At 43.9% G+C, this 25,225-nt stretch overlaps 2 protein-coding genes and 1 long non-coding RNA gene across 4 annotated transcripts in view; 2 read left to right on the plus strand and 1 right to left on the minus strand.

The window, feature by feature from the left end:
• clmn (calmin) overlaps nucleotides 1-10,662 on the plus strand; it is a 38,472-nt gene extending 27,810 nt beyond the window's left edge. The window contains exons 6-13 of the mRNA XM_037125219.1: nucleotides 1-197; nucleotides 306-499; nucleotides 809-891; nucleotides 1,001-3,253; nucleotides 5,420-5,598; nucleotides 6,137-6,227; nucleotides 6,333-6,385; nucleotides 8,271-10,662. Coding sequence (XP_036981114.1) covers nucleotides 1-197; nucleotides 306-499; nucleotides 809-891; nucleotides 1,001-3,253; nucleotides 5,420-5,598; nucleotides 6,137-6,227; nucleotides 6,333-6,385; nucleotides 8,271-8,394 — 3,174 coding nt within the window. The 3' untranslated portion in view covers nucleotides 8,395-10,662. The remainder of the gene's footprint in view (nucleotides 198-305; nucleotides 500-808; nucleotides 892-1,000; nucleotides 3,254-5,419; nucleotides 5,599-6,136; nucleotides 6,228-6,332; nucleotides 6,386-8,270) is intronic.
• On the minus strand, nucleotides 27-13,989 carry LOC119034331. 2 transcript variants are annotated; one of them, XR_005079538.1, is made up of 5 exons: nucleotides 13,833-13,989; nucleotides 12,179-12,315; nucleotides 11,202-11,323; nucleotides 273-493; nucleotides 27-168 (listed from the first exon to the last, which is right to left on the minus strand). It is a non-coding gene; the product is annotated as an uncharacterized LOC119034331 (long non-coding RNA). The 2 variants fall into 2 exon arrangements; XR_005079539.1 differs by lacking the exon at nucleotides 13,833-13,989 and adding an exon at nucleotides 12,411-12,538.
• dicer1 (dicer 1, ribonuclease type III) overlaps nucleotides 12,682-25,225 on the plus strand; it is a 23,932-nt gene continuing 11,388 nt past the window's right edge. The window contains exons 1-18 of the mRNA XM_037125218.1: nucleotides 12,682-13,025; nucleotides 16,938-17,046; nucleotides 17,289-17,489; nucleotides 17,637-17,799; nucleotides 17,961-18,091; nucleotides 18,300-18,434; nucleotides 18,637-18,797; nucleotides 19,031-19,199; nucleotides 19,747-20,219; nucleotides 20,777-20,909; nucleotides 22,494-22,736; nucleotides 22,907-23,061; nucleotides 23,149-23,281; nucleotides 23,462-23,537; nucleotides 23,626-23,765; nucleotides 24,266-24,445; nucleotides 24,595-24,808; nucleotides 24,919-25,072. Of these exons, the coding sequence (XP_036981113.1) occupies nucleotides 17,376-17,489; nucleotides 17,637-17,799; nucleotides 17,961-18,091; nucleotides 18,300-18,434; nucleotides 18,637-18,797; nucleotides 19,031-19,199; nucleotides 19,747-20,219; nucleotides 20,777-20,909; nucleotides 22,494-22,736; nucleotides 22,907-23,061; nucleotides 23,149-23,281; nucleotides 23,462-23,537; nucleotides 23,626-23,765; nucleotides 24,266-24,445; nucleotides 24,595-24,808; nucleotides 24,919-25,072 (2,774 nt within the window). The 5' untranslated portion in view covers nucleotides 12,682-13,025; nucleotides 16,938-17,046; nucleotides 17,289-17,375. The remainder of the gene's footprint in view (nucleotides 13,026-16,937; nucleotides 17,047-17,288; nucleotides 17,490-17,636; nucleotides 17,800-17,960; nucleotides 18,092-18,299; nucleotides 18,435-18,636; nucleotides 18,798-19,030; nucleotides 19,200-19,746; nucleotides 20,220-20,776; nucleotides 20,910-22,493; nucleotides 22,737-22,906; nucleotides 23,062-23,148; nucleotides 23,282-23,461; nucleotides 23,538-23,625; nucleotides 23,766-24,265; nucleotides 24,446-24,594; nucleotides 24,809-24,918; nucleotides 25,073-25,225) is intronic.

A 25,225-nucleotide genomic window follows, 5' to 3' on the forward strand; every position in this document is an offset into this window, starting at 1 on the left:
ATTAAGGAGCTGACCGGAAACATCAGGAGTCAGTTCCCCTCCACCTCCAGCCTGTCGTCCATCCCCACCAGCTCCGACTCTGACACGTCCTTCTGCAGCACGCCATCTGAAGAGAGACAGTCAGCGTCCATGGCCATGCGAGAACATGGCAAGGCCATCAAGAAACTGCTGCAGTGGGTACAGAAGCGAACACGCAAGTGAGTGTGGTCTGCCATTTTCAATAACGATTGTTCTTAGAAGTGTGAAAAATGTAACAATTTCAAATTTCTGACCTTGTTGACTGAATATGTCCTGTCATCCTGTAGGTTTGGTGTGGCGGTGCAGGACTTTGGGAAGAGCTGGACAAGTGGTCTGGCCTTCTTGGCTGTCATTAAGTCCATTGACTCTAGCCTTGTGGACATGAGGAAGGCATTGCTTAGGACGGCCAGAGAGAATCTAGAGGATGCCTTCAGGATAGCCCACTACAGCCTGGGTATCCCACGCCTCCTGGAGCCTGAGGGTAACAAGGAAATAGCTATTTTTGTATAAATCCGGTTCCTGTTTACATTGAACTATAACATCATGCTGAACCAAGTTTACACTGTATTTTCCAAACTGAGTTAATCTCCCATGAGCTAATTAGCTAACAATGGCTGGGTACAGCAAAGAGCACCTCTAATATTTTTTTTTTCAGCCATGGGACCTCCATATAAAATTGCCAGCACTTTTACATAATAAAGTGAACATTATAACTGTCAGCAGGAGGCTGTATTGGCTGGGGAGGCTGTGTGTATAATGCCACTGTGTTCATTGTTTTTTGCCTGGACAGATGTGGCTATCAACCCACCAGATGAACAGTCAATCATGACATATGTGTCGCAGTTCCTAGAGCACTTCCCAGGCATAGAGGAGGTAAAAGCCTCTTCTTACAATGCATGGATGATACGTGTTTGACATCAGATTTTTACTTCTGAATGTGAGCACTGACAGATTTCTACAAACTTCTTAATTTCTTCCTCAGCCGGAGGACCACTGCCAGGTGATTGAAAGAAGCATCTCCATGTGCCGACTCAACTTCCGCGACAGCGACTTGGACTACATGAGGAATGGTGCCAACAGAAGCAGAGTGAGGGATAGGTCCTATATGTTCCAGAGGGACTCTGCCAAACCTCCACCCAAAATCTTGGTTTCCTCTGTGTCAGAAGACAGAAGCACCATGCCATCTTCCTTCAGACGGACTGCAGCTCGCTCGTGGTCCAGTGAGGACTTCTTGGCCGATTCCCCCCATATGGAGGACACCAGCAACAGTACGGTCGAAAAGCCCAAGGAAACTTCCAGTGAGGTCTTAATCAACTCAACCTCTAACTCCCCCCAACAGACTTACGCTCACTCACCTACTGGCTCATCAGTGCCTGAGTCTGTCAACACTGAGTCAGTAATTGAAGACTCTGCAATCAGCTCACCAGACTCCTGGGTGGAGAGCGAGTTTGGGGTCACGCCAGAGAAGCTTTGCGAGAGCCGAAGTGACAGTTCTCTGTGCGACAGTGGAACAGCCTGGGATGTGTACCGCGCTACCCCTGTGGAGATCACCACTCTCGATGAAGGATTTGTCCCATCCGCGGAGGATAAAGCCCCGGATGATCAGTCGATCACAGACTCGTATATTGATGAAGGGATTTACTCAATGAGCACATTGGAGAGCTTGCAGGAGAGAACTCAAGGGGATTCTGGGGAAAAGCAAGCAGAAGTGACGAGGGAGGAAGAGGCCAACCTTGAGAAGCACAACCAGGACACAGCACTAAAACCGAGAGAGGAAGAATCTTCTTCTGGACTGGCTGATGCAGAAGCACTAGCCAACTCTGGTTTTGATGATCTCCTCGAAACTAAAAATATAAATAACCAGTCCCAACCTGCCTCCAACACTGACCTACCACCCTCTGACCATTGTGAAGTACTTGTGAAGCAAACCAGTGTTGAACAGAGCACTGGAGAACCTTCAAAGAAAGCTGTGGACTTCACTGGAGATACTCAAGACCACGCAGGACAAATTAATGGTCAAACTGAGAGTCAGGATGAGAGAAAGAATAAATCTGAGGAAGTCGAAGTGGAAACCAAGTGTCAGAAAACAAAGGCTTCTTCAGATGTGACAAGACTGGAGTCAGGTGAGGGGTCAGGGATTTTAGAGGAGAGGGATGAAGGGATTGCAGAAACAGAAGACAAAGCAAGTGAAGGAATTCTAAAAGAATACACAGCTCCTAAAGAAAGCTTCAGCTCAGAGATATGTGATGCTTTAGCAAACACATCTCCAGCCAACCAAGACGGAGCCTCAAGTTTGGACCCAAGCATCGGCATGAATATCCCTCTGATCTCTATTTCCAGTGAGCCAGAGCAGCAGAACGAAGAGGGAACATGTGACCCAGAAAGACGAGCTCAAGCTGGGGATGATGAGGCACATCGGGGAGATGCAGCTGACAGTAAGGGAACTGACACAGATGTTAACAGCCCGCAAAGTCCAGATGAATCGAGCTGTTACTCCAGTGACAATAAAGACAAAAACTCTGTCGACATTCTTTCCAGTCCGGTATCAGAAAGTGTGAAACCAACATCTTCAGAACAAATAAGAGACATTGAAATTGGACATTTGGGTGACACGGATGAACCCAACATCAGCAGATCATCAAACTCAGACATATGCGGGCCAGACTCAATAGATACCAGTGAAAGAAGTGAAGCCAAACAGGAATGTGAGTCTCCTCAGCATGACTCTCAGACAGGTAACACCAAGAGTGACTTGACAGCTCAGACATCTTCTTCAGATGTTAAATCTCAACCAGAGAATACTGAGCAAGAAAAAGATCTGACTGATCAACTGGATGGAGTCCAGGTCAGACTGGGTCGCTCCTTTTCTGACAAAGAGACAGCTGCCACGCCGCAGAACACAGTGGATGCAGTCGACTCAAAACCAAACGGTACCACAGGCAGTGTGCCCGGCGACATGGACTTGTTTTACACAGGCTTTGATCGAAATTCTCCCACAGATGATTTAGTTGGCGACCCTGTTGAACCCATGGATCTGTTCTACCCTGACAAAGAGGATCCCATGTTCACAGAGCCACCTGATACCGAGATGCAGAGTTGGCCATCTGTTTTGAGCGTATCTCCTCTCCAGCCAGCACCGACTTCAGAGATGCTGCCAGAGGACCAACCGCTCACCCTGCAGGGTGAAGATTTCAGGAATGGAGTAGATTCTGTCCAAGAGAAGGACGAGGCAAATGTAAGTTTGTTCAGCAGTTTGGTCAAGACTGAAATTTTGTTTTTCAGACTTCACACATGTATTTATTGTGCCACTTGCTATTAAATGTTAAGTTTTGTACAGATCATCTCAGTCTTCAGAGGATAAGTCCTAATGCCTTTTTTCCTCAAAACACAATGAAGTTGATATTTTTGGTTTTCAGTGAATACCTCAGCCTCTTCTGAAGCGCTTGTGATATAATTTGTTACATAAGTTTGCTGCATCTTCCCCTCAGAATGAGCAAGAGTCACTTTGCTGATTCCATGACTTTTTAACTAACCCCATCATCAGGTCACAACATCAGTTTGTCAACTACTTTGGACAGTGACCACATACATTCCCTTCAGTGCTAGCTGTCTTATTTTGGGGGGGCTCTACTTAGCTGTACTTTGTATTTAGTGTGAATTAGCAAATGTTTGCATGCAAACTCTCGGCACCAGTTTATTTTCATTTTCAACTGCTGTACAGATGTTTGGCTGTAGTGCAGCAAAATGGGGTAAACCCTGCAAACAAATATGTGTCAGTCAAGAGTTGGAGCTTCCCCATTGGCTGCTGCTGTTTCCCAATGAAACGTGTGAACAGAACTCTTGCTCTGTATTGCAGTATTCTCTAAAATGGCAGAGGGGTACAAACAGAACATTCTGTAAAGACGCAAGAAGTCATTAAATGTAAAAACTATTCAATGCTCTCCATTGACTTTGCATTGCGTGAAAGTGCACCATGTCTGAGCTTTTAAGAAGACAAAAGAGGTTAAAGGCAATAAGTGTGTGTGTGTGTGTGTGTGTGTGTGTGTGTGTGTGTGTGACTGCCCAAACAGGAACATGAAGCGATGTGACATTTCACACCTCCACAATATCTCACCTAATGACCACACGACCTGTTAGAATTCATCACCCACAGTCACACCATCATTCTGCTCACTGATGTTCTTGGAAATCTTGACACCTGTCAGTATGATGACGCAAATGTTCTCTGTAATTATGAATTACTCACTAGAAAAACGGGATTGACGATTCAGAGAAACAGGGAATTATCCGAACTCTTGTTTGAGCCATCCAGGGTATTTGTGTGCCTGTTTTACCAGACTCAAATGCCATTCCTTTGAAAAAAAAAAAATCGTTTTCACAGCAGGGGTGTCACGATTCTTTGGGAAATCGTTTTACAACAACTTTTAAATCTGCTTTTCTCATTTCAGTTGATTCAACTTAGAATCAAAACCGTGAATCCCGGAGTGCACAGTCATATGCAACGATGCCACACTGTGATAGATGTGGTAATGTTTTAACTAGTTATTCTTCATCTAGACATGCGAAGCGTAAAAAACATTCTTAAATGAGAGTTTGGTTGAAATGAGATTAGATGCAGAGATGATGTCGATATTATAAAGGGGTCAACTTCTTGCATGTATCAAGTGTTTCTCATGTTTTTTTCTCCTGATCTTTACCCCGAATGAATCCTCAGCATTCTTCAAACAGAGCTGATTTTATGATGTCACATCTTGTCACAAGCAAAGAGTGAACAGAGTAATGACAGGATAAACAGTGCACACCTTTGGACAGTCATTCCTTGAGGACAATCAAGGCCTTGTAAATGGTTGTTCACATGACAACTGACAGAAGAACTTGAATAAAAAAAGAGAGCTTCACACCTCCATACACCTGACCAGCTACTGTGTAAGCAGGTATGGTTGTCAGACAGTTACAAGTTCTCTCTGACGCAGCCAGTAAATGGTGTTGGAAATGCAATGGAAGTGTTGGCCTGAGGCTGGAACCACAACATTGTTCATAGTGTCCAAAATAGAAAGTGTTGTTGTTCTACAGCTTTCATGGCAATCTGCCCATTAAAAGAAACAGTTCTGGTCTGATGGTGGTGGTAAAGGAAAAGGTCAAACAAAACTGATCCATCCTCTGGGGACAAGGAGTAGCAGATGTCATTGTTGTGGACCTCTGACAATTTGGCCAGTAGTTGCTGAAATGTCTTGCTGCAGACATAAGCGACTGACTATGACCCACACACAGACAGACCACCATGCAGGTTTGCACTGTAAACCTGCAAGTATCAGGCAAACATGAACTGGCTGCCATATTTTCCTCCTGTGGGTTGATAAGCTGCTAAAAGATCCCTGTCGTTGTTTTTCACTCTTATTAGATGATCACCAAGACGAGCCAGGAGACAGACAAAGCATCTGAATCCCAGGAACACTGCCTGTTGCCCGGGGAGAAGACAGGAGGTCTCCGGGGTGGTGATGTTCCAGTAGATGGCAGTGATCTCAGTGAGGCTGAGCAGCAGATCTCAGGCCCTGCCGGGGGAAGCACAGCGCCTGTGAGGTAGGCTTTCTATTCTTAGTCCGCTCCCTGCTGCACTGAGAAACACACTGGACCCTGGAGGAAACCACTGTTATGGCAATGGATGGGACTGCTCTGACCCGGCCTCTCTCACTTTGCTCAGATATGTCCTTAAATGTACTGAACAGAGTTATCAGTGTAGGCTGGTGATGGGAAATAAGACAGGCCTTATGAGGGTGGAGGGACTGTGGCATGGACAGAAGGAACAGGCATCGATGTGGGCAAGTTAATGAATACAAGCCAGCTTGATTCTGTGCATGTTCACAGAAGACTGGTGAGCACAGTTCTTTTGAAAATGATTGCATTCATTTTCCAAGTTTTACCAACGTTTCTGGAACCAGGGTTGTAATATAGAAGAGAAAATGTCTTCCTGGGTTCGGTCACATCTCCACTTGTGTAACTGATGAGCTCTTAAACAGGTCATCATATTTCTTTCATGTTGGGGTGTGTGAGCTCCACGCACTGATCCTCAGAGTCGCTCTGAGGATGAACCTAAACTCGTGGATTTTGTCTTTTTCAGGATTGACACTTTAAGGTCCAGCAGACAAGATGAAAGCCAGATCCCAACAGTCCTCCGGCACAGAAAGGGGCTCCGCTTCACCGAGTCCACGGTTGGTTTGACACTCCGTTTCCTTTTCTATGGACCTATTACTGTCCTCCGGTCAATACTCTCACTGATACTATGTACTGAGTGTTCTTCTTCTTTTTCCTTACAGGACAATCAGCCTGCAGCGACCAGAAGAGCTGACGATGGAGACTCCAATCTGTGGTGAGAATGTTTCCCTCCTTGCCTTACATTTGCATCTACGTTTACATGTAGGGCATTTAGCAAGCATTGCTTGTCCAAGGCAACTTACAATAAGTACATTTGTCCACACATGGGTTTAAACAGAGAGTTAATAGAAGTCCTGTCATGGATACTGGTTTAGCTTGTGATGTACAGTTCAGTGGATTTATCTCCACCACAAATGGTGCATTATTATATGGATGTATGATATATGATATGACTCTGTCATGCTTTTACTGTATTCCCCACAGTAACCATGTTTTCATAGCGTCACTCAGTATCTGTGAAATAAAGGATGACGGACCAAAGATTAAAACCACACAAACGTCACAGTGTCCGAAAAAGGAGAAGGGAGACATAAAACTCATATGTCCATACCTCTTTCTCACTGCTCTTCTTATCACATCGCTCATATATTATTTCAACAAATTCTCAACTGTATTTACAGCTAATATACAATATACAAACAATGATCCCCAGTGTATTTGCCACCCAATTAAATAAACAAACAATCCCACTTTATACATAATCCAAATATCCACCCAGTGTTACAGGATAAATATGAACTTCCCCCACACAACCTTTCCTTCTCCATATACCTGACAGAAATATCATTTTTGTATACTTTTTAAAAATGTATATATGTGCTTTGTTTCAACTCTTCACCGACCAATTCCAGTTAAGTCCAGCCCATACACTGACACACACAGAAATTAAATTACAACCCTACCACCAGATAACTGCAGTCAGTCCCTGTCCTATCATAACCTGTTCTCCTTCATGCTTTGTTAGAGATGTAATCATGTTCCTCTTCATCCATGAAGTCAAGAGGCACTGACGACGGGAAGAAGTGTTTGTTAGCTTACCTCAGCAGCCACTTCCTGTGGCCTAATGCTCCATTTATATTCAAACACGTGTATCATGAGATACAGACAGAAGGTTTGTGTTGTATCAGTTCAGTTTACTGAAGAAGCCATTAAAGATCTGTGACATCACAATGAAAAGTCTGTGTAGCAGGAACTTGTGGGCGGGGCTAGTGGAATAACCCACCTGGTCAGCTGCATGGTTATCAGCAGGGTAGAGGGTGAGGGACTCAAAGATCAAGTTCAGCACCTGGAGCCTGATCAAGTTCTTCCATGACAGCTCTCACATACGAATGCCACATCAAGTACAGTTTCATCAGTGCTGACTGACAGGTGCACTTCAGTGTCTTCACCTCAGGCACCGGGACAAACGGTGAGGGAGGTCCAGCTGTGTGAGACTACTGTGCTCCTCACTCATATCTGAGACGCTGATGGACTATTAACAAAGCTCCTCTGTTATATAACATCATTTTGCTTATGAGCTGGTTAGTTAGCAGTTAATGGGCATTGGCTGTCCAAACCAACGTGTACTGAAACTGACATCTGTAGACAGCGAACCAGCAACTGAGACTGGAGGATCACCATGACGCCACAGCTGAATCAGTACATGTGAGCAGCGACTGATGAACACTTAAAGGCAAGATTGTGTTAAATATGTCAAGTTGACAGATTTAACATATCTTCACATATGAACTGCTGCATCAGTCAGCTGTGGTCACTCTGGATCTGTCCTCAGTGTCTAGACTGAAATGACTTTGTCGACTGGATACGACTTAGTGAGCTGCAAACTGCAGACGACCTGGCCCCTTAACTGGGACACAGCACAGGAGGAAACCCAAAATAAACATGAGAATCGATCCCTACGCGACGCGTCACGGTGTCTGTCCTCTGTGACTAATGACTGAGACCTTCTGACTGCAGGGCTGCTCGCTGTCATCTCCTAATGTTCTGTACATCACTGTATTCTGACCCTATTCTGTGTGTGTGTGTGTGTGTGTGTGCAGGTGCAGTGACAGCTGGGAGCTCTATCTGCTGCTGCTGCTGTGGCTGCTGCTCTACTGCTGGTGGCTGCTGCCCCAGATGGAACTGAAGACTCTGCCCAGCCAGCTGCTGAACCTCAACCACTGAGACGCTCACACACAGACACACACACACAGATACGTACACAGCTACAGGAGAATATAGTCAAATATATACACTTTAACGCACCAACCAACACGCACACAAACATACACAAACACACGCAGCTCAACTGCCACTTCTCTTTCCTCTTCACCACACTAACTGTACTCCAGATCCAGTGAAGGCATTTAAAGATGTGTATTTTAAACTACTACAGCTTTTATAGGTTGTTGCTTTTTAGCTTTTAATGTGTCTTGAAGTAACCTGTCTGACGGTGTGTCAGGACCACAAACTGACGCCTGGGACTGAAGGACAACACTGCATATTCTGAGGAAAGGTCACAATACTATGAAAAGAGTTATGAAACACTCATAACGTTGCGGGAGTAAAATGGCAATTTTACAAGAAAAAGTCATAATATTTCAAGAATAAATGATTCAGAGAAACAAAGTAATAAGAGTTAAAGACTAAAGTTAATAAATCTTAAGAGACTGAAGTTGTGAATGTAGGCATGAAAGTCGTATTAAAGGTGAAACTCATTACAGTTAAAGGTGCAATTTGTAAGAACTGGCAACCAATTAAATTCATACTAAAACAACAGGGGGCAGCACATCACCCGAGTCACCGCTAACTGCTGCTAACTGTAGCTGCCTTTAGCTCAGTTAGCTGTGCAGCTAGCAGTTCTGACTGGGAGCTTGCACAGCAGATATCTCTACACTCTGTTGCTCGTTTTAGTTTTGAATTTCTTTGACTAAATTTCTTCCATGTTGCCCCTTTTAAGTTGTATTTTCTTGCGATCACAGTTTATATGAATTTAATAGTTAAGTTTTTCTGTTGTGAGAAGAAGGTCAGAATGTTAAAGAGTCATTTTTAATAAGAGAAAATGTTTGTCTTGACATGAAGACTTTTCTTGTAAAGTTGACACTTTATTTTCAACATGCTTACTATGACTGCGCTCATTATTACTATTTACTCTAACACATAATGTTTGTTTTTGTGTTACATTATAATATTCCTCAGAGTGACCCGTAACATAGCCGTATCTTAGAATATGACAGTGTTGTCTGCAGTCTGAGGACAGCGGCCTGATGTTCTGATCCAGATGTGCTCCTGTTGTAAAACACTATAGAGGTTTGTGGTTTATTGCTTTGCAGAGCGGACCTTGTAAGAATATAACACTGCACAGCACTCTGTAAATAGAAACAGGACATGCTAGGCTGTATGGATGCACAGTTGCCTCTCTGAATAGCCATTTAACCCTGAAGGAGAAGTTGAAGTGCTTCAGCCTGATGATACAAACTGGAGACGATGAAGCTGAAGCTGCAGAATGAAAACAAGAATATATATGTAAATATATCTGCCATTAGGCTCATGGGCTTATATACCTGTACTAACACAACCAGAACGAATCAGCCTGACTGAAGGGGACTTTGGGTCTGTTGCACTTTAGAAAAGAATTCAAACTGCCAAAGATAGTGTTGAACAGAGAGTACACGACTTGCCACGAGCCAACAGTGGACGTCTTGTTTTTAGTCTGGACAGCTTCTGTACTAAAGCCTCAGCCCAACTCCATCACTATGTTGTACAATAGTCCAGGCAGAACATGTATTTGTAATATTTTATGGCTCATAAGATGTGTGAATGGATTTTTAAAGTTTTATGACACAGAAATGTTTAAAAGCGATGGAGCTCTGCTTGTCTGGCCTTGCCAGTGGAAAGAGAATGTTTTACATGAAATATCTTTCTATATGTTATTTTTGAACCATGTCTGTAGTGAAGCACTCTGACCAGGTGGATCTGATCGTTGTTCCACACCAGCCCGCCTGTGGTGACGTGTCCGTTTACTGTTACTGAATATTAGTACAGCTCCTCCTCCAGCCTCCAGACTGAGGGGCAGCAAAAAAAAGCCATTCATTCCAGCCCAGAACCAACCGGGTCAGCCTGCAGCACAGTGCATCAGTCACATCTCAGGAGTGTGTGTGTGTGGATGTGTTTTTTGTACTTTACCCTTGTGAGAACTAGAGCTGTGTCCCAGCTCCATACTGACCCACTGCACAGGTCCAATTTCTACCGGAACACTTTCAGAACAGACTTCCCGGCTGTCCCACGGTGAACATGGAGCTTCTCTCTAACTTTAACAGACTTCTTTGCTGCTCAGGTAAACGTCAAGTCTCGCATTCAAAAAGCCTGCGAAGTAGGCTACACAAGTATTATCTGCACATGTACCGGACATATCTAAAATAAAAAAATAAAAAAAAAAAGTTCATATCTGGCTCTTCCACTGTTCCCTGTGACTGACTGTGAACACGTACACTTCATCGGATGGTGGCAGGAGCATCGGCGGGGTGCAGGTGTCAGCAGGGTCTTACACTTCGTCTGCATGTTTTAACTTTGCTATTTCAATTCAACTACGGAGCCTGAGAGAAAGTCTGTGGACATCTGAGATATGAGCACAGCAGGAGTCAGCACTGCACTCTTATACTCTCACTATGTTTGACAGATTAAATCTTAATCTGAAGAGTATAACTACACAACAGAACTACCAAATACATTGTGTGGCATAAAGGGAAGTACAGATAATAATCAGTCCTTTAGTAAATGTACTGTACTTTCTTACTGTGCATTCAGTATGATATGGGGAAATATGATTTGGTGACATCACAAATATCTAAATCATTTCTAAAATACAGGTGTGTATAAATCAATGGATTCAGTCTGCCTGAAGGCTTAATGAATGATTAAAACATATATCAGAACATCCTACTTGCTCACATTGTTATTTATGACAGAAATGGGACAGAGCTCAGTCTTACTGAAGAGATTCAGCCAGCTGTCAGCCAAGAGCTCCTTCAGGATCCAGTCAGATAAAGACGGAGACAAGACGAAGCACGAGATGATCACTTGTGTCCGTCTGTCACAGCTCGTCAGGTGAGATCTAAACAATCATTTCATGACGAAGACACAGTCATTTGAAAATAATGACTCCTACAGTAGAAACCATTGAGAGTTTACAGTTGAGAACAGAATGAGCATTGGAGTAAGCGACAGGTTAGTGTAGCGTCCTGACAACTGAAATTAGGATTAGGTTTAGGTTTAGGTAGGTTTGAGTTGAGTTAACTTGGTGCTGTGGCTTATTTTAGTGTCATCAAGTTTTAAAGAGCTGGTGATCAGAGACCAAACCTCCAGAGTGGTTAAAGAGCCTGGACATGATGTACCTTTAGATCTCAGTGCTCACCAGAACACCTACTGAACACACTCAGTGTTATGCACAGGTGGATGATATAGTCCAGGATGCACTGGGTGAGTTCACCAGCTGGACCAGATGTGCTGTGGTGGTCCCTCAGAGTCGGGACAGGAGGTGAGAAAACAGGGACTTTAATGTCTTTACAAGGACACAATAGACTGTGTGTGTGTGTGTGTGTGTGTGCGTGCACGTGCATGTGAGTTCCTCTAGTGACCATGGCTGCAGGACCATACCAGCCACCCTAACACCAACCCAGCACCACCACAGACCTACAGGACCGACCCAGCAGGAGCAGGTCCGTTCCGTCTTCTAATTGTTTGATCAGCACCGGTCAAGTGCAATAAATGACATGTTTTAACCCCTTCATCTCTTGTTGTGTGTCCTTTGTCTTCACTTACACTGACAGATTATCAGTGTGTGGATAGTTTGACACATGCACACACAGGAGGAGGTGCCTGGGTAACACCATCTGAGGTCTGGTGTGTAATATCATGATCATCACGCTGCTGTACTGTAATTAACAGGCACATATCTGAGTTTGCTTACGCTGTGCTTGGCTGGGCCTCCTGACCGTCTCAGCGCCATGATCACTTCACCTGGTGGCCTCTGTGATGCTTCCTGCTGACTGTGAAGTGGAGACCACACTTCTCATCTGTGGGCTGGACTGTCCTCCCATCGCAGGCCTTCACAGTGAAGGAGATGTGGAGTGACTATGTTTAATGAAGTTGAAGACAACTCTACTTGCATCACACAGTATTTAACACAACATGCTGCTGACCATCAACTCCTATCGAAACACGCCGTGTGTGTGTATGTGTAGAAATGCTGCCATCTGGAGGACATCCTCCAACACATGAGCAGGTTCAGGAGGAGAGCTGAGTGTTCACAGCAGCACCTGAAGCCAGGACTGATCCCGGAGCAGCACCTGGCCAAGCACCTGAACCTGCGTAGTCTTATTACTTCAAAGTATTGAAATTATTTGCAATAACTGTCTGATACGCATGAAAAAAAACTTTTTAGTAAGATTTAATTCACAGACACGTTCGCGGTTCATATATTCTTTATATAATGCACGAATAATAAAACAAGTTTGAAATGTGTCCTGGTTCCTGGTTGAGTCCGTCCACTTGTTCTGCAGGTCAGCACACGTAAGAACTGTAACGCAGACGTGGTGGTCGTGTTCGGTCGTGGAGCGCGGTGCCGGAGCGCGTCCGACATTTACGCAGCGTACGTGAATGTTTTGGCGCAGCACGGGCCCAGGTGAAAGGAAGCGGTCCCACCGTGGACGAGTAGCCTCCAGACCGACATAGCTAGAGTGAATGGCACTGAGGATATCCGACGAATGCTTTCAGAGCTTTTTAGTCAAGACCACCAACTGAAAAACACACGCCAGGTGAGATTATGTACCGTACTGCGTGGTGTGTCTATCTGGAAGAACCTTATTCTCTGCATGTGTTGGCCTTGCTAGCTAGTAGCTAGTAGCTAGTAGCTAGCTCGCTGGCTGACATGTTGATGGTGCGTGGTGCTGCTGGTCCACAGACGCTGTGTTGCATCGCATGCTTTACATTTTGGGCGAAGCCGTGTTTCGGTGTCGCTCTTTAAAATCACACAGTCGGGTCTGGAACAGCGCACCCAGACAGACCTGCCTGTGTCCATTAAAATAGCTCGGTCAATAACTGGTTCCAGACAGGCGCGATCCGTATGGTTCACCAGACGTTAGCATGCTAGGCTAAGTTACCCCGTTGGGTTTCCATCGCAGTCATGCGAGTCTCTGCTCAGTCGGTACCGCTATGTAAGCTGCTATCAGTCTGTCTGACACTTTGTTTAGCTCCATTTGAACGTAGTGTTTTTTCCCCCCGGCACAGCACCCCGCTGGACCAGCTAACACAGCGTAAATAAAATCATTTGTGATGTGGTGAGGCTAGCAGCCAGCGGGTTGTTAATGTATGCTAGCTCACGTCACGGTTCACACTGCCACCAGTAATGAGGCCAAGGACCTTCAGAGGCTTTGGTGCTCTTAAGTTTACATATAATTCAACTAGGATCCTCCAAATATGAATAGAAATTACTCGAGTGTTATGATCATGTGTTTAAACCGTGCTAACGTTAGTCATCTATAAGGGCTTTGCTGAAATTGAGCTGCTTATCTGCTAACTAGCTAGCTAATGTTACTGAGCATGGTCTGTGCAAGTAACTTTACCTTAATGCTTTAGCTGAGTGCAACCATGAGTTCCCTCTTACATCCTGAGAGGGGAAGCTAACATGGTGTAAATGTGTGTAACCAGCTGGCTTGACACTGCGTGACACTACTGAGGACCGACTGGTAGAGATGAATGTGGCTGTGGCCCGAGGTCATGGAGTCAATCAACTATTGGATGTGATGCATTAAATATGAATTACTGTGGATGGTGCTGAGAACATTGTGTTCTGCCACATGTGAGAGTGCTGGATGTAGCTGACAGGAACACTTTGCTCTCCTCTGGCAGCAGCTCCTCACACACTGTGGGACAACAGCAGATGTGCTGAAACGAGCATGAGCTCACATGTGAAAGAGTCTGTGTGTAAAAAGGTGACATGTTGGGGTCGAGGTTACGTCTGGTCCTGTCAGACCATCATCCACTCTGTTCATCCTGAACTTGTCCTTGGCGTGTTTGAGAAAAGTCTCTGTAATACTGTGTAGCTCTGACACTCAGTCCGGTTCTGACCCAACAGTGCGTTTCTGTAACTTTCACCCTACTTACAGCGGTATCCAGAGCAGTCACATCCACACAGACATGTAGACTGACATCACTGGAGAGCTCCTGCAGTGACAGGCTGCCTCAGTGTGTGTGTGTGTGAAGGGGAGATATCACTGGTCCCTCCTGCTGCTGTCGGACCGAACCGCCAGCGCTGCTCCTGCCAGACCACACACACACGCAACCAGAACTGACTCCTGAGTAATCTCAGTATCAATGTGCAACAGTGTCTATATTTTGAAGTTTTGTTCAGTAGTGACATATTTGCCATAACCACCAGTGACATGGCCCATAATAACGTTACAACTCACTAGATATCTTTACCCGAGACTAAACCAGCTTTAACAATTCCAAACTGTATCACACATGTTCAGGGCTCACTGTAAGCACCAGGTTCATGATAGGGCTTGGTATCACCAGGTACCTCACGATACGATACCATGACGATATTTTGCCCACGATAGCAGTAATATCATGATACAGCAATTCTGCGATAATCAATATATTGCAAGAAATTTCATCCACAATACATCACGATGTCTGTGTCACTAAAGAAATTCAGAATTTACTGACTGTACTGAATCCAATTCACAGTAATTACAAAACTTTTGTCAATCAATTTCACATGAATGACAGCCAAGTAAAACAAAGTGTATACTTCACAGTGGCTCTTCCTAACACACACACTGACCACAACTTAAATATTATTAGATATCGATTTTTGGCATCAGTGTATCGATAACATTCCTCAAGACAAAATATCGCGATATAACACAGTATTGATATTTTGGTACACCCTTAGTTCATGAACAAGTTGTATATATTTCATGACAGTCGGCCTCGACTCCAGAACAACAGCAGCGTAAAGACAGAGAGTCAGTCTGTATCAGTGCTGCCCCACATGCTTATAGGTGTGTGTGTGTCCCCTGTCGAGTGGAGAGCACAGAGTCTTCAGTATTTGGCAAATGTTAACAGAATAAGTGTTGACCAGACACACAGAGCATTACATTGACTGAACCAGCAGATCATGTCTTCATTAAAGTGTTAATCCAGGTGCTCCTGGACCTCCTCCAGCCTGCTGCTCACAACCAGAACTGACTCCTAAAGCCCACTGAGGTGATGAGCTGTGATTTTGGGGCTATGTGTATAAAATAGACTTATAGATAGATAGATCACATACATTAAACCCCACTGAGCTTGAGCTTCTCCTGTGAACTCCTCACCTGGGTAATGAAACAGCATTTTAGATAATTGAGGCTGTCAGTAATTGAGTCACTGGTGTGGTCCTGTTCTGGTTCAGTCACTGGATGTGTCTCTTCAGAGCTGTTGGAATTTGTTCTGCAGGTTCAAGGCTTGAATGAAGCTCAGTAGCTGAGAATCAGGTTGTGTTGTGTTTTTTAATCGCCTGCTAATTGGAGTCACTTGTTTACAGCTGTGGGTCTTAGTGGACACAGTACAGTCATGTGGTCTGGTGGTGACTCAGGGCTGTGTTAAACCACCTAGTCATTTCTGACCCCGGTCCGTTTGTGTCGAGGTGAGAGGACTTCAGAGGGGAACAGCGCTCTCACGGTGTTGTAACCTGAATATGACTCACAGAAGCTGACGATGCTTCCTCTACAATGTGTTTTAGTTAGAAATAGAGAGATTCTGCTGTATGTTCTCAGTCTTGGGTCATTTAGAACCATTTATCATACTGCTTTTAATAGAGATTGGACTGAGTTGATCCAGTAACAGGATCCGATCCTGCTGATCCATGTACTAATCCAGATTCTATAGTCTGCTGTCTTTATATTCCTGTGGTGCTGCTGATGCCAACACTGTACTGTAGGCAGTGTTGCTAAAAGTCATTCTTCAATAAAAAATAATATGTATGACTTTTGGTGCAAGTGAAAGTGACTTAAAGATCCTGACAGTAAATATACTCTAATAACAACAGTGATTTTCTGCCTTTTAAATCTACTTGTGTCAAAAGTACATGTAAATTATGCATATATTTACAAGCAAATAAAGGCTATAAAATGTATACTGTAGGTCAACCAGCTGTTGTATCATCAGATACTCTATTGAGCATGTTTCTGATTACTGGTGTCAGTGTGTTTTGTCAGGTGGTCAATAAAATTAATCAATTTAACAATACACTGCTGCAGATTGCATCAGAAACAAAGTAACGAGTTAAGACTTATCAAATAAATGCACTGTAGTAAAAAGTACAGTATTTGTCTTAAAGGTTGTAGCATGAGGGTGTGATAGTGAAAGTTTGGATAAGATGCTTTGGCAATATTGTTGTCAAAACTTTCATGCCAATAAAGCCCCTTTGAATTGAACTGTGTAAATGCAGCAAGAGAGAAGTTGTCCAGTTGAAAAAGTTTTTGTTGTGTGGTGTGATGAGGGCTCTGGTGGAACTGTACTGGAATCAGATTGGAGCAAACAACAGTGGACTGGGGCCGCTCTCCCTTCTGCATCCAGAACCACCTCTTCATTGTCATGTATTAGACTGTTGTGTTTCTGTTCATCTGTCCTGCGTCTGAAATACACGATTATAACAAAGTTCTCTGTTTCTGGCTTCTCAGGTCTGTTTCCACCTACATGTGGAGGAGCATCAGGAGTTGATTGAGATACTTTATCATGAAGCCCAGATTAAGTGTTGTCTGCTTATCTAGAAAGTCTCAGTTTTTACCTGTAAGTATATGTCTTATTTGTTAAGACATTCACTCTGTTATTGTTATTCTAGCCTGTTCATCCTCTTATCCTTGTTCTGGTCTTAACCAGCTGACTGGTTAAACAACTTAGTCCAGGCATTGTCTCTAATCGTACATATATGCTAGAAACTGTCTTGTTGGAGAGAGAATGGAGTGTGAGAGCAAGTGTCAGCTGTATCTGCTGCCTACAGTGCATTAACACACAACCTGATCCTCTACCAGTGAACTTCTGCACAGAAGAGGATGATGAAATGAGATAAAGTGGACGCCTGGAGGAGCCCAGCCCCCTCACCTCCACCTCTTTGAAGCATGGCAGGCCTACAGCTTGTCACCCCTGCCACTTCACCCATGGGGCCTTTCTTTGGTCTGCCGTGGCAGCAGGAGGCTATCCATGATAACATCTATACGCCTAGGAAATATCAGGTAAGGACACTGATGTATATGATGCACAGGCTATGGCATTACTTTGAAGATTGCTGCTTTGTGTTGTGATTAATGAGTGTTGTATTTATTTCATTGAGTCTTTTCTCCATCAGCTCACTGAGTGTGACTCTGAACCTCCTTCCACAGGTAGAACTTCTTGAAGCAGCTCTTGAACATAATACTATCGTCTGCTTGAATACTGGCTCAGGGAAGACCTTTATTGCAGTACTTCTAACAAAAGAGCTCTCCCACCAAATCCGTGGACATTACCAAGAAAATGCGAAGAGGACTGTTTTTCTGGTGAACACAGGTAACTGTACCTACCTCTGATGTGCAGCAGAATGTTCTGTGTGCACCTTTGGGAACAGTAAAAATAAACACTGTTCATTCTTGTTGATTTCATCTCTTTGTTCACTTGAATACATTCATGCTTCCAGTTAGCTGACCGTATATCTTGTCTGTATTGTCCAGCTCTGTCTGTAGTTCAGCAAGCAGCTGCAGTCAGGACTCACTCTGACCTCCAGGTGGGAGAGTACATAGATTTGGAGGAGACCTCCGCATGGACTGACCAACAGTGGAGTCAAGAGATAATCGAGAAACAGGTATGGTCCTTCTAACACAGGTGGACAATACAAGCCTTGAAGTACAGTAAACAAGGTATTGAACGAACACTACATCATTAATGGCCTCAACCCAACCTCCACATTCAACTTGAGTCAAACTGTTAAGTTGATTTTGACACTGAGAGTAAAACCCACCGAGGTCACTGCTGACATCACGTCTCCTCCCTCTTGTCGTCCTCTCGTGCAGGTGCTGGTCATGACTTGCCACATATTCCTGTACATTCTGAAGAATAAAATCTTACAATTGTCTAAAATCAACTTGGTGGTTTTCGATGATTGTCACCTGGCCATCACTGACCACCCCTACTGTGAGATAATGAAGGTGAGGTTGTGTTTTTGTTGGAGTTGACACCATTGTCTGAAAGAATTGTGGATGAGCTGACTCTCTCTCTCTCTCTCTCTCTCTCTCTCTCTCTCTCTCTGTCTCTGTCTCTGTCTCTGTCTCTGTCTCTGTCTCTCTCTCTCTCTCTCTCTCTCTCTCTCTCTCTCTCTCTCTCTCTCTCTCTCTCTCTCTGTGTATGCAGCTGTTTGAAGGATGCTCGGGCAGTCCTCGTGTCCTCGGGCTCACAGCCTCCATTCTGAACGGAAAGTGTGACCCATCAGAATTGGAGCAAAAGATCCAGAATTTGGAGAGAATCCTGAGGAGCAATGCTGAAACTGCCACTGACCTTGTGGTCCTGGACAGGTACAACAAGCCTTTATATGACCTGTATGAGGGTGAGTTACTGTGTATGTGGCTAGAGTTATTACCGCTAAACAAAGGATTTCACTGATCACCATTTATTCAAACAAAAGGAAGAAACTGTTTTTGTAAGATCGTCTGATGAGTGAATAGAAGACAACAGAGTGACAAGCCACTAACAGACAAAGACTCAGAGGTGTGCGGGAGTTCAACCTGTGCTCTGTCGTATGTTTCAGATATGCCTCTCAGCCAAGAGAAGTGGTGCTGGACTGTGGCCCGTACTCAGATAAGAGTGGCCTCTCCACCCGTCTGCAGGTGGAGCTGGAAGAAGCTCTCCACTTCCTGAACGATTGCAACATATCTGTTGCCAGAGAGGACCGTGATCCCACATTCATCTCCAAACAGGTCTGTGTTTTTTTTTTATTTTTTATTTTTTGATCATATTAGATCCCTTTTTGGAAATTCATTTGTGCGTTTCCTAGATATGCAGCAGCTATCTTCTTATGAGCGTCTTCTGTCTTCACACCAACTAAACCACAGGTGTTTGATAAAAGTGTTCATAATACTAAATTAAGAACCCTGCATCTCTGGCATTCAGACATGCAGGTCCAAATAGAGCTGCGATCTAAAGGCCTATTTGTGCATACTTCTTGGACGTTCCACCATTTCAAAGAATTAGACCAATGAAAATAACACAAGACAACACAACAGATAACATTTCTTGTAATTTACTATATTTTGCATTTCATGGAAAGGATATGTAGTGTGAAAGGAGATGTCAACAGAGAATTGTCACTAATTCTGAGTTCCTCTCAGCTCTGCGCTGCTTATTGTCTTTTCTTATTGTGTCAGTTTTCCAGCATGCAAACTCTGCGCTTGTCGAACTGGTCTCTGGCAGCAGGTAACTGTGAAAAAGCACCGACTAACTTTCTGATCATCCTGTTGTGCCAAGGTCCTGACGGACTGCTGGGCTGTGCTGCAGGTTCTGGGACCCTGGTGTGCAGATAAGGCAGCAGGCATCATGGTGCGGGAGCTCCAAAAATACATTAAACACGAGCAGGAGGAGCTAAACCGCAAGTTCCTGCTCTTCACCGACACCATCCTGCGCAAAGTGCACGCCCTCTGCGAGGAGCACTTCTCCCCCGCCTCACTGGACCTCAAGTTCGTCACTCCGAAGGTCCTCCGACTGCTCGAGATCCTGCATGAATACAAGCCCTTTGAGCGGCAGCAGTTTGAAAGTGTGGAGTGGTACAACAACCGCAACCAAGACAACTATGTGTCCTGGAGTGACTCCGAGGATGAGGATGAGGATGAGGAGGTGGAGGCCAAAGAGAGGCCGGAAGCCAATTTTCCCTCACCGTTCACCAACATCCTGTGTGGGATCATCTTTGTGGAGAGGCGATACACGGCGGTCGTCCTCAATCGGTAGGCCTCCTTCTTCAGTACAGATGTCTGTCCTGATCTATGACAGCTGTACCTCAAACAGAGTTTATAAACTAAAATAATCCAGAGTCTTGACTTCAAAGCATGATTGTTGGGTGTTGGTGGCCTTTAATGCTTAATGAATAGCTCTCGCTTTTTCTTTTCATGCCTCTGCGCCAGTGACAGCCATGGCCTATTAATGCAAAATCTTAGGAATGTCTCGAGGGAGTTTCTTCAAATTTTGTACAGATGTACACAATAACTCAAGGATGAACTGAGTAGACTTTGGTGGTCAGAGGTCAAGATTACTGCCACCTCACAAAACACATATTTGGCTGCAACTCAAGAATTAAAGTTAAAATGATGGATTAATGACATTCGATGTCCAGAGTCTGTGGTTAAATGTACTGTGACATCATAATATTGGTCTGGCTATTATTCAATCCCACAGCTCAGGAACACAAACTCGACTGGTGCACGGAGGCATAAAACCTCATAAAATCCTAGTTGAACCAGGACCCTATTGAATACACTGTTTTTAACTGATGTGTCTTCCTCAGTTTGATCAAAGAGGCGGGGAAACAGGACCCAGAACTTGCTTACATCAGCAGCAACTTCATCACCGGCCACAGCATCGGCAAGAACCAGCCGCGTAACAAACAGATGGAGGTGGAGTTCAGGAAACAAGAGGAGGTACGCTGACATTGACATAGATGTTACAAACTCATGTTTGTTACTGCTAATGTATATTTAAATATACATACTTTGTTGTGCATTTGTAACACCTGAGCATCACAGAGTGTCTTTGACTCAGAACTGTCACACAGCGCAGAGAAAAGCTGTTGTAAGCAGCCAGTTGTAGTCACTTCAGTTCACGTCAGTCAGTCACTTCCTTATTCTGACATTTTCACACATTGTCCACACCAGCCGAGACTATTCATGTACAAATCTGCTTTGTGAAGCAGCAGCTTTTTCAACCAAAGGATCTTTATACTAAGATATATATATCTTTATATGTCGCTTTAACTTGAATCATTGTCGATGCGTCAAAGGGTTTTTTTTGATGAGGAAGCAGGAAAAAAACAGAGATCGTGTTCTGACTGATAACATGCAGCTGTGTAGCTGCTGAGTATTTCATCTGATTATTATTTTAGTCACAACACTTTAAGTGGGTTTATATAAGGATGTTAGGATTTCCATCTTAAATCAAAAGTTGATTGAAATGAGCTTTAACTTTCAATCAACAGAATCAAAGTCCATTTCAGAGAAGACTACAGACACACAGTAAACACAGGACAGTTCTGTCCTCTTCTGCCATCTGATGACACTTTCTTTGTATTGTATCTTAATTAGTTTCATAGTTTGTTCCAAATAGACCTGTGAAATAAGTTACTGTCATTAAATTCAAAATAAACTATGTTCATTTGGCCGATGCATTTTAACATGTTAGTTATTACAATCTTTATAGAGTGTAGTCTTTTTAAGAAAAATATAAATGAGTCTTCAGAGAATAAAACCAGTGATCTGTTGAGTTCTGAAAAACAAATGTTTTAGTTTTACATATTATCATAGCAGTGAACTCACGATCCATATTTTGTTCCTAATAATGCTGCTCTGTGAACAACAAATCAGTATTGAAAGTCTGCAAACTGTGAGCATATCTCAATCATCATGACCTGATACTTTCTGCTGCAACAGACCACTGCTGACTCACAGGTTTCAGCTATCAACGTTTAAACCTAATAAACTAACGGGGTCACTGTCGAGAAGAATCAGCTCTGATTGATTCTGTATTCTCTCCAGACGATGCTGACAGATGATGCTTCACTGTTAAAAAGATTCAGCTTATTCAGGACCAATTGTAGCTTCTCTCTTCAGCTGTCCATTGTCACATGTTGGTGGTTGCATTTATTCACTGAGATGTTGTCTCTGAGCATTTTCATAAGCTTCTATGTTTTATCCTGGTTTTTAATAGTCTCTGACTGACTAACAAATCAGCTCTCAGAGGGCAGCCATGGACATGCCACTGTTTTGTTTCAGATTTGGGATTTTATGTTTTATATTATTAGTTTAATTTTCAGATACATTTTTATCAAACATATAGCCATGATTATAACCATATAACATACACATGACTTAAACTACAGTTGGTCAGAAATCCCAGATTTTGCTGGGGACCCAGTCTAATGAACACCTATGGGTCCTGAGGACCCAATCAAACAGTGAACATCACTGCAGTGTCAAATCTCTTGTCCCACTGCCCTCTTTCTTTCACAGGTCCTTCGCAAATTCCGGGCTCATGAAACCAATCTGCTGATTGCCACCAGCATTGTGGAGGAAGGTGTGGATATTCCAAAGTGTAACCTGGTGGTGCGGTTCGACTTGCCCACAGAGTACAGGTCCTACGTCCAGTCCAAAGGCAGAGCTCGGGCCCCTGTCTCCAACTACATCATGCTGGCTGACAGTGAGAGGACCAAAGCCTTCGAGGAAGATCTCACCACCTACAAGGCCATAGAGAAGGTGACCTGTCTACTTGTCTTGTTCAGTTTAGTTAATAGTTGATTTAAAGATGTTAGGAGAAATTTAGAAATGAACAATCCTTGATCAGACAGACAGACTGACCATCAGTATAAAGTATATCATAGTATAATGTGAGGTGCTGATGTAGATGTCATTTGTCATTTGAGCAGATCTTAAGGAACAAGTGCTCCAAGTCAGTGGAAGTGAGCGAGTTTGAAGTGGAGCAGGTGATGGACGATGACAACATCCTCCCGCCCTACGTGCTGCGATCTGAGGATGGAGGTCCGAGGGTCACCATCAACACAGCCATCGGACACATTAACAGGTAGATGAAGTCTCTAAATGTTTACTTCTCAAGGAAATAACATGAGCACATATTAATATTCGGGGATGTTTTTGCTCTGATACTCAGGTATTGTGCTCGGCTGCCTAGTGATCCCTTTACCCACTTGGCACCAAAGTGCAGAACTGCTGAAACGCGTGATGGACGCTTCCAGTCCACGCTCTACCTACCCATCAACTCCCCTCTGCGAGTTCCTGTCAAGGTGAGCATAAAAATGTACTTTTTTTATTTATTTATTTTTTTAAAGGTTGCAGTCTGAAACAGGTGTGTTCCACATGTCAACACCCAGACTGACTTCACTTATTTAATCCATGTACACTAATGCAGTGTTTCCAGCCTCCCTCCTTGGATTCATTGTGTTGATGTATCAATGTCTTTACAGGGTCCGATAATGAACTGCACCAGACTGGCAGAGAAAGCAGTTGCATTAGTATGCTGTGAGAAACTCCACAAAATAGGTAAATTAGAACTGAGAACTTGGCCTTGGTTTGGATTTGATAACATTTCTCTCTGTATCTATTTGAACTGATTTATTTTACTTCTCAGGTGAGCTGGATGATCACCTGATGCCGGTTGGGAAGGAGACAGTGAAGTATGAGGAGGAGTTGGACCTTCATGATGAAGAGGAGACCAGTGTACCAGGCCGACCCGGCTCTACCAAGAGGAGGCAGTGCTACCCTAAAGCCGTAAGTTTGGTCCATTACAATTAGACCTCACTGACTCTCACAGGACGCTGAGAATTAGTATCTCAAGGTCAAAGCCAAAATTCATACAGTTTATATCTGTAGTTTGTCTCATGGGACGAAGTCAGAATTACCTTTTGATGGATGTGCATGTTGTTATGTGAGACAACCTGTATCACAGATAAGTTAAGACATGAAACGCAATTTTCACATAAATGTGTCTATAGTCTGTTACCCGCTAAAAAGGTACGTAAAGTGATAAACCTCAATTCCATGACTTGGCTTCTTTTCTTCTACCTACAACAATAATGTTCAATGAGATCACAGTATTTTCACATAGTTGCATAGCAGCAGTTTGTTGAGGAGTTGACTGAATGATACAAATATTGGCACACATTGAACAGCATTCAGAATGCCCCAGCACATATTGTTTTAAACTCATCACTTCACAACTGTAAAGTTCTTGTAAAATGTAGCATTTTGTCTCTTCTCTTCCCGTCCAGATACCAGAGTGTCTGCGGGACAGTTACGCTGTACCAGAGCAGACTTACTACCTATATGTGATTGGGATGGTTCTCACCACCCCTCTCCCTGATGAACTCAACTTCCGCAGAAGGAAGCTCTACCCACCGGAGGACACCACCAGGTGCTTCGGCATCCTGACTGCCAAACCCATACCTCGAGTATGTCACCTGGTCAAGACTCCTCATAGTTCTTTCATACCACATGAACATGATTTCACTTCTAAGGATGTTGTCCTTTTATTCACTTATCAAAAGACATAATAGCTCCAGGACCGTCCTCTGCTAACTGATGCTGTCCTTCTGTCCAGATCCCACATTTCCCGGTGTACACTCGCTCGGGTGAGGTGACCATCTCCATCGAGCTGCAGAAATCTGACTTCACACTCAGCGCGGTGCAGCTCGACCTCATCACCCGCCTACACCAGTACATCTTCTCCCATATCCTCCGCCTGGAGAAACCTGCCCTGGAGTTCAAGCCCACACTGGCTGACTCAGCTTATTGTGTTCTACCTCTGAATGTTGGTGAGTAGAATCTTTCTCAGTCGTGCTCAGGAAAGGATTTTTAAGATATGTGCAGATGCTTATTGATTTCCTTCTATTATCCTCTCTGCTGTTTTCATTGGCTCGTTCAGTTGGAGACTCTGATACACTAGATATGGACTTTAAGTTCATGGAGGACATCGAGAAGTCTGAGGCCCGCACCGGCATTCCTACCACTCAGTACACCAAGCAGAACCCCTTCACCTTCAAGCTTGAGGATTACCAGGATGCTGTCATCATTCCAAGGTACCACTACACCTTCTGGTACATACTGAAGTTACTTACACTGTGGACTGAGTCTGCACAGATCAGATACTGTAACAGTAGCTTTACTGTGTATAAATGCTCTACTAAGCTGGTTTTGAGCTACCGTGACTGTCACACTGCTCCTCCTCCTCC

The sequence above is a fragment of the Acanthopagrus latus genome, chromosome 16, assembly GCF_904848185.1.
Source record: "Acanthopagrus latus isolate v.2019 chromosome 16, fAcaLat1.1, whole genome shotgun sequence".
Lineage (NCBI taxonomy): Eukaryota > Metazoa > Chordata > Actinopteri > Spariformes > Sparidae > Acanthopagrus > Acanthopagrus latus.